Consider the following 14,745-nt stretch of genomic DNA (forward strand, 5'->3'; position numbering starts at 1 on the left):
GACACATAGCCACCACCCCTCTCTATCTTACAACTCCAATTGACGACCCCCTCACCCCCGTCATCCGTCGGCCTCTACAAATAAGAAACCTTTCGCCTTCTGAGGCTCTTTGCTCCGTCCACTCCCCCGGTTCCTGCATCTTCTGTGCTCTCAGCCGACAATCTTCTCGATCTTCTCAGACGGTCTTCCCCGTTTATTTTGAATCGTTATTTACAAACAAATTCAAAAAGAACGGTTGTAGATACTACTCTCGTTGAAGATGTCGCAATTGCTGTACCGACTGATCACCTCTGATCACTTTAGCGATAACCCCTTTCTCGCTGTGGCATATCTGGCGTACGGATGCACCCCTCCTTCACCGAGCGAATCATATTCGCATCACTTAGCTGACTCCACTACGTCCTGAGATAGTCGATATTCTGGTCACATAGGAATACACCATTTTCTCTGTACAAAGCTTCGGGAGTTCAGCTATGAAGAGATCGAGTTCTTCCTTCCGCAACTGTGCCATCTGCTTGTTAGCATAGAGAATACGGAATCTGTGGCGCTGGAGGAGTTTATTTTTGAGCTATGCGAGAAATCAGCGCATGGGGCTCTTCTGGTATTGACCTTCCAAAGAGAAGATAAATGCACGTCATAGCTCTAACCGCGGCACATAGACATTTTGGCTGTTTCAGACGCATCTACACGATCTATCGGGGGATCCGACGTCGAGTGCGTTTAAGGTATATTTCCAGTATGAATGTCTTTGGGACATAGTATTCTGACGTAAAACTTTACAGACATGTAGAAGAATCTATAATAAGGTGCAGCATATAGTGTTTGGTGCAGAAGAAAGTAAGAAAAAAGAAAGATTAAAGGAGAATGTTCTGCCAGTTACCTTGCTGGCAAGTTTGGTTATAGGAAGCGTTGCAGCTCCATTTTTACCGAAGTTCGCGGGACCTTTAGCTGTTGCGCAGGCACGGAAACCGCATGTTTATCAATCAATAACAGATCTCCCTGGAAAACTCACTCGAAGCAAAACCATTGCGACCGGGCAGCCAAGTCGACCAAAGAAAGAGCGGCCACGAGTCAAGACCTCAGACTCCACCTCAGCCGTCTCTACTAATCAGCCTTCACATACCAAATCGCCAAGATCCCCCCACAGCACACCAACTTCGCCAGCCACCAGACCTGAGAGAAGGTCATTTTCACTAACACGGCGGTCATCCTTCAAATCGGATTCTCTCAATGTCCCACTTATGTCACCCACCGCTTCCTCTTCTTTGCCGGATCTTCGAATGCAACGAAGTGTTACACTCGGTTCATCATCTGGGACCAATAACATTCGTCGCCGAAAGGAAAGGCCTTTAGCTCCAGCACAGCTATCTACTTCTAAGAAAATTCATATGCTAAGAGCAAATTACTTCCGCAACCAAACTCAGTTTCTATCGGCATTGGAAGATATATCAAACAAGATGGTTTTGGTGCCAAAGCCGATCCGGCTCAGTGCTCTACGAACAGAATTGGCTTTACTCAACAACTATTTGCCCGCTGAAGTTGATATTCCAGTGATTTGCCCTGCCACTGCTGGTCAAGATAGTTGGCAACCTGGCCACCATCGAGTTGTTCGCATAAATCCAGCTGAGGCCACTGTTCTAAATAGTGCTGAAAGAGTACCTTATCTGCTCATGGTAGAGGTTTTGAGAGACGATTTTGATTTCGACCCAGAGAAGCCGGATAACCAACAGCTACTTTCCACACTGCTTTCAGAAGAAGGTGCTGAAGGTTCGCGGCGGAGGATGTTTGATTTGTCGGAAGTTCCGCCAGCTGCGTACCGTAATGATAATGGTGAAACTGAGGTAGATAGCGTCTTCGAGCCCTCCACAGGGGATATCGGAACAACCCCGGTAGCCAACGGGAATTTAGTTGAGGACGTGGATCAAAATTGTGATCCGGAAGTACCTGTGGCAAAGGCTGTGGTACCAATACCACGGCTTTCTAGCGGGGCATCATCCAGAACATCTGAGCGTTCCGTCACTAGATCTGGTAGTCCAGGGCCAAGGAAGCCCTACGGTTCTTCGAGACCAATTAGTGAAGCGCCTGATCTATCGGCTCTTGCGACTCATATGAGGATGGCATCTGCTATGCTAGCCCAGTTAGACGCTAGCAGCTCAAAGCGACCAAAGAACGAAGTCGCAGCCATAAAAGAGAAAATTATTGCTAGTATGCAGACTTTAGAGGAACAAAACTTCTTTGAAACTGCCCCCCTACAATCGTTTGACACAATTATAGCAAGTGCGGCAGTGGCAGCTCCGTTATCGTCAACAGGAACAGAAGGCAGTGAAACGACAGCTCCATCTAACTTGAATGCTGAAGCTGGAGCGGCTCGCATGGAAAATGATCAAAAAACCTCAGGTGTGGAGCGGAAAGCAGACCGGGATGACCCCAGTGCAGCGACATTTGGGGAAGAATGGACCGTCAAGAGAGAACGCATAAGGAAGTCTTCGCCCTATGGCTGGTGCAAAAATTGGGATCTTCTAAGTGTAATTGTCAAGACTGGTGCGGATTTGAGGCAAGAAGCCTTTGCATGTCAGCTCATACACGTTTGTGACAAGATATGGAAGAAGGCTGGCATACCAGTATGGGTCAAGAGGATGCAGATCCTTGTTACTGGAGAGGTAGGTGTAAAATCTCTTCGTAGCTACGTTGTGCATCTCATTTTGTTGACACAAAGTTAGTCAGCGGGGTTGATTGAGACTATCACGAATGGCACATCTCTGCACTCTCTGAAACGAAGTCTCACAATTGCGTCAATAGCTTCAGGAAAGAACCCTAAGGGTCGAATCGCCTCGCTCAAGGAGCATTTTGTCAAGGTATTCCCTGATATCCACCCTGTATGCATCAAAACTGATGGCAGAGTAGACTTTTGGAGAACCCGATTCGGAGACGTACAAAGCTGCTGTAGATGCGTTTACCAGATCCTTAGCAGCATATAGCGTGATCTGTTACATACTACAGCTAAAAGATCGACACAACGGTAACGTGTTGATCGATAACCAAGGGCGTAAGTCAATTTATACTCTTCCAGCGCATTGCCTCACGCTAAGAATTTCAAAGATATCATACACATTGACTTCGGCTTTATGCTTTCAAACTCTCCCGGTTCTGTAGGGTTTGAATCTGCACCCTTTAAACTCACACAAGAATATGTGGACGTGCTTGGGGGTGCTCTATCACCGGAATTCGAAAAGTTCCGAGCATTGTTTAAGCAAGCATTTCAAGGTAAATATTTAAAGACTTTCCCGGGTATTCTGGTATCAAATCTTAATTTAACAATTCTTTATTAGCATTACGAAAGTCGGCAGACAACTTGGTGGACCTGGTAGAATTAATGGGCAAGGAATCTCGAATGCCGTGTTTCTCGTCTGGGGTTGCGTATGCCACCACTCAGTTACGGCAACGTTTCCAACTACACCTCAGTGAGGCAGAAGCGGGGACATTTGTGGACGATGTTTTAATCCGGGGATCCCTGGGAAGTTATTCCACGAGAATGGTAGGATATCTTTTTTCCGATATTAAGTTAGTTTCGGATACTGACCAATTTTCCCCTAATAGTACGACCAATTTCAGTACTTATCACAGGGAATTTATTAAAGTAGCAAGTTATTGGTATTTCTTTGTTTATTGTAACGCGTTTCTGCGTCCATTTTTCATTTTGGTTTAATACGGAATTTTGGACGTATTATCAGCGAGCAAGATATCAGCTATTTTCTCGGTATCCCCAGCGTTTTTAATATTTTGCGATGTGCATATGAACAGACACCTTTATTTATCCTTCCGTCTCTTGTGTCGTTTTTCTTTTTCACTCCTCTTTATGGTGTCTTCGCTCGTTAGTTTGGAATTGTGTGTACAAGGCTCTCCGTCTTGGGATGTAGGGTTTTTGGGAGGGTTAGAAAGATCTCGTTTCGGTTTTCGTGAGAAAGCATTAATGTCTAGATATTGGCGTTGTCGGTTGATTTGATGCTTCTTTGGTTCATCATGCATAGCATTCTCTATTTCTATTTTCTGTCCTCTCGGGTAGATTTATCTCCTCGCTTACCAAGTGGGTATCTGAGCGAGGCAGTCCTGTATACCCCGGATTTTCGAGAAGGTTTCTAGTCAATCAAGTTCATGAACCACATAGTTGAATTGACTAAACCGTGTGATTCATAAATACAATGCCCGCGCTCTATCTTGTCAACACCATCCCGACAGACAATCAAGAATGCTAGCTAAGGAGACCCTTTTATAGCACTAGTATGCGAGTACATTGCATGCTCTCTTACTACAATACCAATTTGAGCTATCTTCACAAACAATCACTCGGTCTGCATGTTACCCGGGATGCAGCTTTATGTGCTTAACCCCTTTTACTCGTAAACCAAGAGGTAAAAATTGTAAGTGCTCTGATATATTAATTAATACTAGCCTTTATGATCTACCAGTTCTTCTACTAGCTAGGTATGATCAAGCCCACTGTAACCATTCAGGAACGAACGCGTGAATATACAAATCCAGGTGCATCAAGTGATTATATAATCATGAACGGTCACTCGTTCAAGTTGATTTGCGGCTATGAATATTCTAACTACATGTACCGTGTTAGACACTAGAATTTGACAGGATTAATAGACAAAGGGATCAATTACGTGAGTAAATATATTCCTACACTCATCTTCCCTCCTCACGATCATTACCCGCCGACGATCCTCGTGTACATAAAAGAACCGAGGCCATTGAACATTTTAGGCTGAACATCTACTGGAGATCTTGGCATCTATCTTAAGTTACGTTAAGTACGTACCAGAAGTTTTTTCCGTTCATTGCGGGCTTTATCTGAGGCTGCTGGGGGTAGGGTCGCGCGCCAGGTGGACTGCACGTTTGTGAGTTTCTTGCTTCCTCCCTTGCAGAGTAAAATCGTTCTTCCATCGTATTCTCTAAACCTGCATAAACAAAGGAGTCCAAGATACGGACAGTAGTGTTTTTTTTATCTGAATATAAGCCGATATATGAGGTCCAATAAACTCTGTAGTACCAATATCACTTGCGAGAATAAAGGTTTTACAAGCTCTTAATGATGCAGTCAATGCGTGGAACAGCAACAACAGGGAACAGTACACACTTGCGGGGTGGGCATGGTTCCGGCACAGCGAAAAGGAGGTATTTGTATTTCTGGATAGACAAGGAAGGCGCGAGTACAATTTGGGAACTATGAGAGACAGGCCAGGCACCATTGAGCTTCCAGTCGCATCCAATACGTTAGACAGATACCCAGGGTACGAAGGGTTTATTTTTGGTTACAGGAGGAAAAACGGAAGGAGAGACAGGACCAAAATTGTTCACAAGTAGTTATTTTCTTTCTTTATTGTTGAGATGGTGGATGGAGGGGCGTTCTGGGGGGAAAACATTGTATTGATTTAGGCTGGGGCGGAGACCAGCGAGTGTCATAGCCTCCGCGCTGCATACACGAATGAATTCTCAATCAATCAATCAATCAATCAATCAATCAATCAATTTTACAAGCTCTCGCAAAGTTTCCCGAAGGTCCATGGAAGTAAAGACATAGGACAATGTGTCATGATCTATGGGTCGTGAGCATAGAACACACCACAATGGAATTGATTCAGCAGAATGAACACAGACTGCCATTGCGGGCTGAAACTTTTGTTGTATGGGCACCTACGGCAGTGATAGACAGTAGCAACAAACATTTTAAGTCTCGCCACAAAGCTTAAGGGAAATTCCACACAGTTTTTATCTTCTTATTTTATGCATGAGAACATCTATGTATCCTTCTCCCACGTTCCATCTGCCAGCTTCCCTTCCCTCATGCCCATCCCTTGAAGCCTATATGTTTCTACCTTACCGGCACCTTCGTCCTCCTCGAGAAATCCAACTCTTCTCCTCAGTTTTGCAACCTCCTCTCTTACCCTTCCCGTCGTCTCGATTCTTAACTCTACAACCTTTTCCCCAGTCTTTAGGTATTCTTCGTCATCGCGGTATTGGTGTTTAAGGTCATGCCACTTGCTTCTCAAGTCTAAGAATCTAGAATCCGGGACAACCTCACCAATATGTAGAGTTACATTTTTCCCCACACGCGGAAGAAAACGCGGAAAGCTACGAGACTCGTGCATTATGTCGGAAAAGCCGGTAATGAACATGGGAACCAGCGAAGGTTGGATAGCGGGTTCCAGAAGCAGACGAGAAACACCCCACCTAAAATATCGCATTTCATATTTTGGGTTTTGGTGGACCTGTGGGAGATATCAATACTTGGGGGCAAAGACAGCTGGAGGACTAAGAACTGACGCGGCCTTCGGGGAATATGTGCATCCAATGATGTTGAGGAGCGTTGAGCAGAGAAATCGCCTCTGATATACTAGGCTGAAAGAGGCCTCCCCGAGGGTCTTTATGGAGACGAAAGGTGGGAAGTACTTGGCCAGCTGCAAAGAAGCTGCCCAGTGCTCTGGGTATTTGAGTCATGATCAGTCACTCGATGTTATTACAATGGAATTTTTGATGAGATGAAAGCACAATTTGCATTAGAAGAAAGACAGATGGATATCAAAAACAAAATTAAAAGGAATTAGAGACCATAAGTTCTGCTAATACTAGTCCAATTATCTCTACCATTTGCGAGCCGCGATCATGTAGATACCCATATCCAAATGCGAAAGACATACGCAGAATACAGAACAATATTAAGAACTATAGGACTTACTTGTTCTTGAAGCAGATATCATGACTGCCTAGCCCATATCTCAAATCCCGTGGCGAGAACATATATGAACAGGGTAAAAGCCCCCATATTAATGGATCATCCAGCCTGTGAAACGCGCACAGCCAAATGGCCTCATACAATCGTGACGTAAGTCCTCATATCGAATCGTTTTAGAGAGATCCGCAGTAAGCACGGATACCTACACACTTAAATGGTTCGAGACTTGCAATGAAGCTGTCAGCACTAAAGACCACTTTTTCCCGGTGAGACCATTCTGTGGTTTAGAGAGCGAACCTGTCAGCAGCCCCGCATTCCGCTCATTTCGCCTTGCTTTGAGTAACTCCAAAAATTTATCCATTCCATCCACTTTAACGCGCTGTGTTCCGTAAAGAAATAAACGACTAAGAATTCCTGTGGTCGCCATTGCGGCAGTCGATGCAGCAGTACGCCATAACGAAACCGGAGATGCTTTGACTGACATGTTTATATGTGTGTAGGTATTCTTGGTTGTTCTTTTCTTTGCCTTCCAGTTTGGAGATTTCTGTGTAACGCTAGAGGAGCCAATCTTGGAGCTACAAAGAATTCCAGGACTCTGGAGCATCGAAAGCCGGGTAATGCGACGTACCGGGTCAATGGCGAACCTGGGAAGATCATGCTGTCTCACCCGGATAGAATGACTCATCTCTGCATTTCTGTTCTCTCAAGCAGAACGGCTAGACATTTTCCTTATTTAGTATTTAACTATTTATTTTCTTTATCCTGTATTGATCAAAGGCTCTAGGAGTTTATGATTCTCCTGGTTTATTTTTCTACATTTATACTTGCAAATTCAATGGGCCAGTGAGGTCTTGTGCGTATTCGTCATTGAACCAGGTTCGTCATTGACTCAGAAAAGACTGTAGGTACATGTACCTACATGATATCATACTGTAACATACCCTACATACAGTACTTTACGCGCATGGAATTTGAATTGCACATGCCACATATGAGAACTGCCAAGCACCCAAAAGTTCCTGAACCACACGTCAACCCAGCCCTCCCTCAGACCATGCTCTTGTAACTCCATAGCACACCCTCGTATCACCCCTTTATCATCGCTACTTTGAGTCCCTGAGCCATCTACCTCGCCTTTTCAAGAATGGAGAAATTCTCAAAATTTCGTGATCGGGGTGAGTTGCCTTCCCCTTGTCAAGCTGTGAACGGGCGAGAGGTCGCTAAATTCCCATGAATAGGCACTCAAATTGCGCCCTTTCTGCCTATCAATAACACCAACTCCATCTTTCAGAGCGCCATAGGCTTGTTTTTATTCGCTTTCCGACTATCGTTCTTTCTATGTCTGAGCATATCGTACTTCCTGGTATTCCAGTGGTTACCGATAGGGAGCTTTATCCGGAAGGCGTGGCTATGGAGTATACTGCTCTCCTCGGGGGTGTGGTGGATTGATTTGCAAGTTGAAGGAGTCAGGAAAGGGTATTGTGTCCTCTTTCTCCCTCGCACCTCAAAGGCAAGATGTCTAATCAACAACCAAACTAGATCATTATTTAAAAAATCCAACAAGCTTCCCAGACCAAACACTGTAATTCTCTCATCTTTTAACTCCCCACTTGACGCGATCTACCTTGCCGCCATTTTCGACCCAGTATTTACGGCCTCTTACCCCACCACTCGCAAAGTCGAACATATTTCACTTTTCACGGCCATACTACGGGCTTTCTCTAAACCTTGCCTCTCTCCTCCGAAAGGCGCGACACTTCATACCGTCGCATCCCTTCTGAAGTCCAATCCCACTCGAACGGTAATTGTTTTCCCCGAAACGACAACTACCAATGGCCGCGGTATCCTACGTTTCGCCCCATCACTTGACACGACTCCAGCGCAAATCGCCATATTCCCAATTTCACTCCGTTATACCCCCGCCGATGTGACTACGCCAATTCCAGAGACGTATTTCGCAACCATGTACAATCTCTTGAGCAGACCAACTCACTGTATACGTGTACGCATTGCAGAAGCAATTTATAACAGATTAGAGAAGGAAACACCCGACTATGGCCAGCTCGAAGATTATCACTCGGAAGGCTCTGAAACCGACGAGGAAACAAGACTTTTGTCAAGTTCCTCTAGCGATACAGTGACGGATGAGAAATCACCCCTCGATGGCGGAGAACAGCAAAGCAGGCTTTCCGAGAAGGGCGGCGAGGCGCTGGCAAGGATAAGCAGGAGTAAAAGGTTGAACTTGGGTGTAAAGGAAAAGATTGCATTCGTGGAGGCCTGGGGAAAAAATAAAAGGTGATTTTGAGAAGTATATCTTTAATGCGTATTTGTTGTTAGGCCTTTAGTTGTTTTAGGTTGAATATGGTTTCTTATGAATAATAATGCGATCCCCTCCTCAAACTTTGTGTATAACTACATGTACTTTTGAGACCAAACGCGCAAAACTGGTCTTTCGGTTTAATGTAACCCTATCATAACCCTTACCCACAATTTCAGGACACTTCAACGGGTCTGCAACAAGGATTGATTATATATCATGTGAACCCCAAAGGGATCATCCTCGGCAATCGGTGAAAACCGGGCATCGTCTAAGGCTCCTGACAACCCTTATGAGGTACCACCACTCTAAGTAGGTTCTTCAAGAGATATGTATGTAAGCAGAGTGTGCCTATATAGACCCATCATCAATTCACAAACAATCTGACTTCTCCTGCCCTCTTTGAAGCCTTCAATGCTCCTTTTCTGAGCTCCTTCAATTATAAAGCCATGTAGTATATTTCGCCCGACTCAATCCCCCCCCCCCATGGCGGCATCAAGCTAATGGAGTTTTTCGAGGTGAAGACCAACCGGAAAGTAGGAAAGGATGATCTCAACGCTTGGATGGAGATAATGATAGCCGCGATTGTAGCTATGAACATTACCATACATACATTACTCTCGATTATCTACTCCGTCTGTTGTGAACGTACTCATGAGGATAGTGGAATCGCGATCGGTGCGTGCCCACTCGGTAGTGAGAAGCGCCGCTGTATGCCCTGAAGGGCCATATATGCAAGAATAGAAACAGTCCCCCACTGCTGCCACTCGCGTTTACACGTAAAGCTCAAGATGTGCAAGATGTCAAGCACAGCGAGAGCTAACAGCTGTTAGAAGATCAAACACCTAAAGTTACAATAGTTAGACCAAGATTCGGTATAAGCACCCCAGCGAGAGAAGGTGAGACTACATGTAGTAGCTCTGGGTAAGATGGTGGATACATATTGTGTATCGAGTAGGCTTGGGGTTATACTTGATTACATGTGGCCTTATATCATCATGTAGGACATATCTACAACAATGGAGCTTGGCTATAACTAAGAGCCGGCCACGTCTCGTTCGCTGGGAAGCAAAAAATGGACCAACGGAGGACCATGGCAATTGTATGTTCTCTTCTGTTCTCCCCTTCTCGGGATTCTTGACTGGTGGGGCTCTCAATGTTTTTTTCGTACACGCGCGGTCCGTAGAGCTAGAGTGCCGCCCCAATCTGCTCAAATCAATGAATTATCAATCGATCAATTCCGGCCCGTGTCGGTTCATGAATTATCACTCGCACGCGACGCCGATGCTGATAAAGTTAGCTAGCTAGATAACTGCACATGTACATGTAGTGTTGCCGGCAATAGAGCTTGGACACGTGTAGACAATCTGCGGTATATTTCTCAGGCCTTCAGGTAGTGTGGCACAGCGCAAAGAGGTAGGATAGGACTTGTAAGAAAAGATGGGTACTAAAGACGGGCTAGGGAAACCCCGGGGGTAAGCTCTCCTTAAAATTGGGCCATGCGTTCTATGGACTGAGCCATAGCCTGGCATCAACAAAGACCTCCGCACCCCCATCTAGGCTACCAAGATCGTAAGCACATACTGCAATTTGGAGAATAGATCTGGATAACACTCTCAGATATGTATTTCTTGGACACTTCAATATACTGATGCATGACGTTTCTACTAGCCAGCCCCCATATCCAGAATTGACGAGACGGTAGTTCAACTATAATATGTACGAGCAAAAGAGTAAGTTAGGTTGGCCCTTAATTAGGATGGGCTAACAGTTCATGATTCGAAGGGAATTGTGGTGAAGGTGAATGAGTGACCCGAGATTGCGTGGCAAGAGGAGGGCAGGTGGTAGGCGAGACAAGGACAGGTCACAGCTGAGACACAATGGCCTTAGTTAGCTTAGTAGTTTTTATCTTCATCTATTTCTTTCTGTCTCTCTGTTCCATCCTTTCTTTCATCGTCATCATTATCATCATCACCACCATCACCTTCATCATCATCATCATCATCATCATCATCATCTTCTTCATCATCATCATCTTCTTCATCATCATCTTCTTCATCATCATCTTCTTCATTATCTTCTTCATCCTCATAATCTTCAATCAAGACACTAGATTTTAGCTCCTATCGTGACCGAGCCTGAGCCCTCTCACCTAACTTACGTAGGGCCAAATCTACACTGAAATCCTGCTTCGCTACAAAGCATGGATGTTACGTTAAGAGTCTGTTCATGCTATATAAGGCTGTTTATGGATAATATTCGCTTATGAATAGGTTAGAACACTAATTTCGAAACGGGCTAATTTACTATCCGGAATTGTCATAGGTAGCAAAGAGTCCCCATATACACTAAGATGTATGTACAGCGACCCAACAATATCTAGCTTCTTACCGGTCACCTCATATTGCGAAAAACGGACTGCTAAATAACTCTCCGGCCATGCCATGAAGGAATCTTACTATAAACTACTAAAATACAGTCAATTTAGATCATACAATCTCACTCGGCACTCACTCGACAATCCTACACCACCTCCCGCCCACCTCCGCCCTCACCCCTCTGATATGCTCCCGCAATGCCGCTACCGCACGTCCCCTCTCCTCCCTGATTCCCTGCGGCGTGCCCTCCCCCGCTTGCACACACACCACCGTCTCCACACCTCTCCACGCCCGGTCCCACTCAACCTCCTCCCGTAGGGAATCATAGATCCCCGCCGGACAATCCGACACATCCAACCACTTTAGACACAGCAGCGACCTCGCAAACCGCCGCAGCACTCCCGCAGCACCGGGATGCGCCCACCCCGCAAGAGACAGATGCGTGATCGTCGGCACACACTGCCCCACAAACGTCATCAGCCGTGCCCACGACGCCTCCGACGCCGCCGGCCACGCAAGTGATATATGCGTCACTGCTGCAAACCGCGCGCGGCCCACCACCGCCGTATCTGCCGCCGCATCCCAGTCGTCGCTAACCGACGACGCCTCCACCGCCGTGACCCCTGGTTTCCCGCCATGGAAGAGGCTGCGTAGGTCCTTAAATGCCAGGCTAGGCCCAACCGCCCGCGAAAGATCAAGATGCGTAAAGTCCTCGTCATCGCCGTCACGGAACAGCAGGCGGAGATCATCGGCCTGAAGGGCGCCAGCGTTATGGGCGGCAATATACGACAGCAGCAGCGCCTTCAGCCCCGGGCGGAGCGTATACAGGTAGTGCTGATCATACACTGTATGAAAGCGCCAGTTCCTTGCGACCGCGACCAGCGCAGAATGTGCCAGGCGGTGGCGCGCAATCTGCGGTAGGTCCGGGAGGCGGTTTATGTCGCCGCCGACGCCGGCGCCCGCGCGGAATGCTGCCTCCTCTTCGTTCGATGTCTCTTCGGGTGCGGCGAGCCACGAGGCGGGTGGCGGGGGGCCGGGAATTCGATTCCGGCGGCCTCGGAGGACGCCAATTTGTGGGCGGGGGCGCGGGGGCGGCGGAGGTTCGGCGTTTGCGAGGATGAGTTGGAGGGAGGGGGGGACGGAAGGGATTGTGCTGATTTGGCGTCTGGGGGCGTCTGGGTTTGGTTGGGAGGTACGGAGGTGTGCGAGTAGGTCGTTCACGCTTTGGTCTCGGGCGGCGGGGGTGGTGGAGACATTTTGGGAGGATGAGGAGGAGGATGTGTGAGGGGTGTGGAGACTGGGTTGCGACTTTAGGAACTTTGGAAGATGTTTCTTGGGCATAGAGTGAGGGAGGGGGGGATAAGAGGGGAGTTGAGAGGGGGAAGGGGAGTTGGTGATGTTGTGGAGTGAGGTCGATATCGATAGCTACTGTACTAAGGTAAGCTCTTCGCGATATCTCTGACTCGCTGACTCGATTCACGGGGCTCATCCGTGGCTGAGAGATCACACCGCAGCCACAGCAGACAGACACCGCCCAATCACTGAGCATCACTCGATCTTGGCGGACATTAAATCAGCACTGGACGGCAGCTGAGTACTTGTATGATGCAAATGGTACAAGTCATTTTGTACAAGTCAGTTTGTGACCGTAAGTTCACGATCCACAAATCTTATGTCTATGTAAGTTTTGGCGCTCTTTATCACCTGTCACGTTTCGTTCCAGGGAAAGAAAAAAAGTGGGAGCGTTTTTCTGCTGAGCTGTGTATCGGCCCATTATGTTATGGTGCCTGTTGCGCTTTACCTCACGCCGCAATGGCTCATCTCCTTTTCCCCCAACACTCTCCCAACTTACATATCCCAACCACTAGAGTAAATACTTAGCTACCCACAAAAGCACCTATCCTACCCTACCTCCTAATACTTACCTGAGTAGCTATGCAAGTTGTGTGAATAACTGCGCACCTCACTCGACTGTGCACGGCCTCCAATGGCCCGAGAAATCGTTCCAGCCGGCGCTCTCACCTCCTTTTTCCGACGCCGTGGCCCTGCCTGCCCTCTTGTACTCCAAAAGTGGAGGTGGAGTGAGTATCCTTACCTACTACCGGGTACCCGGGGACATCCCAACAAGAAGTTGTGGTGCATTGCAGTGCATCACAGCATATGTACTCTACTCTATTATGAGTACAGGATGGATATTGGCAATTTACATGCATAAAGATTTCCGTCTGGTTCTTGCTCCTGATTGACATTAGGGATACGTATGTTCCCGCATACCCTATATACCGCGGAGTAGGGTAGGGCAGGGTAGGTAGGAGGGTATCTGGTCACTCCACAAGTAGATGCACCTCCGATTGAGTTGACTTCAAAGTACCTCGGATCAATGGAGGTCCTGGGTATAGTGCGTGTAGGCATGATATCTAGCTGGATACATGTCTGATCTCTAGAGTAGGTAGAGCACCAAGACGCGTACACTTTTGCTTGGCGGCTGTATATCTGATGCGAACCCTTCGATATCGACAATACTGGCCCAGCAAGGGGAAGAATTGAGTGATGTATACAAAGTATACTCCACTCTGCTCTACTCTATCATATATTATGGTGGGGAAAATCAAGGCACAGCATTGAAATGTTTCGGTATAGTACCATGGTTGTTGTTTCTGCTCTAAGCGAATAAGTTGTGACCTTTTTGCATCGGTCCGGACCCCAGTGAAGGTACGTACCCTGTCCGCGTCACCCACGTGAGAGAGTTAGAGATCAGAAGAAGAAACAGATTGAAACAAATGAGTGGATGGATGCTGCCGCTGTCCGATATCGCGGTCGGCCGGTCGATTGGTGTTGCAGATACAGTAGGTAGAGTATTGCTTATTCTCCAGAGGAGGGGTTTTGCACAATGCACACAGCAGAATAGAGTTTGCCCATATGAACAGCACCCCACCACCACCTTCCCCCTCCTCTCATCGCTCCTCCCTCTGGCTGGCTGGATGGATGGAAAGAAACAGAACCAGTGTGAAGTCTGAACCGCACATGCCATGCAAGGAACCGAGCGACCTGCCTGCGTTGCCTTGCCGTAGCCGGTGCAAGTAAGGTTTTTCTCACCTCGGGAAAAATAGGAAGTCCGGGACGATACAAATAAAGTTATCAGATCATGCTGGCAGGTCTTGGCCCCTTGGCGGGGGGTGTTTTTCGTTGGCAATTCCCCGCGGAAAGCCGGAGAATGGGATGTGGATGGGGACTAGTGGGACTAGTGGGGGGTGGGTTGGATCTGATAGGCAGGAAGGCAGATTATCTTTAAAAGGGTTTGCTATGTAAAG

At 47.1% G+C, this 14,745-nt stretch overlaps 4 protein-coding genes across 4 annotated transcripts; 2 read left to right on the plus strand and 2 right to left on the minus strand.

Annotated features, from left to right (window-relative positions):
- Positions 1–259: 259 nt before the first annotated feature.
- H6S33_007778 (uncharacterized protein) lies at positions 260–3,636 on the plus strand (the record flags this gene model as incomplete). Its single annotated transcript, XM_044839128.1, has 9 exons — positions 260–336; positions 412–601; positions 660–725; positions 783–2,660; positions 2,721–2,855; positions 2,905–3,046; positions 3,100–3,264; positions 3,330–3,535; positions 3,598–3,636. The coding sequence occupies 9 exons, from the start codon at positions 260–262 to the stop codon at positions 3,634–3,636; spliced, it is 2,898 nt and encodes a 965-aa protein (XP_044688651.1).
- A 2,168-nt stretch (positions 3,637–5,804) lies between these two features.
- Positions 5,805–6,182, minus strand: H6S33_007779 (uncharacterized protein; the record flags this gene model as incomplete). The annotated part of the gene is made up of 1 exon (XM_044839129.1): positions 5,805–6,182. One exon carries the CDS (start codon positions 6,180–6,182, stop codon positions 5,805–5,807), a length of 378 nt encoding a protein of 125 aa, XP_044688652.1.
- A 1,895-nt stretch (positions 6,183–8,077) lies between these two features.
- Positions 8,078–9,038, plus strand: H6S33_007780 (uncharacterized protein; the record flags this gene model as incomplete). The annotated part of the gene is made up of 2 exons (XM_044839130.1): positions 8,078–8,154; positions 8,279–9,038. The coding sequence occupies 2 exons, from the start codon at positions 8,078–8,080 to the stop codon at positions 9,036–9,038; spliced, it is 837 nt and encodes a 278-aa protein (XP_044688653.1).
- Positions 9,039–11,566: 2,528 nt separating this feature from the next.
- H6S33_007781 (uncharacterized protein) lies at positions 11,567–12,775 on the minus strand (the record flags this gene model as incomplete). The annotated part of the gene is made up of 1 exon (XM_044839131.1): positions 11,567–12,775. One exon carries the CDS (start codon positions 12,773–12,775, stop codon positions 11,567–11,569), a length of 1,209 nt encoding a protein of 402 aa, XP_044688654.1.
- Between the last annotated feature and the right edge of the window lie 1,970 nt (positions 12,776–14,745).

This window comes from Morchella sextelata (assembly GCF_020137385.1).
Source record: "Morchella sextelata strain SCLS chromosome Unknown scls_24, whole genome shotgun sequence".
Lineage (NCBI taxonomy): Eukaryota > Fungi > Ascomycota > Pezizomycetes > Pezizales > Morchellaceae > Morchella > Morchella sextelata.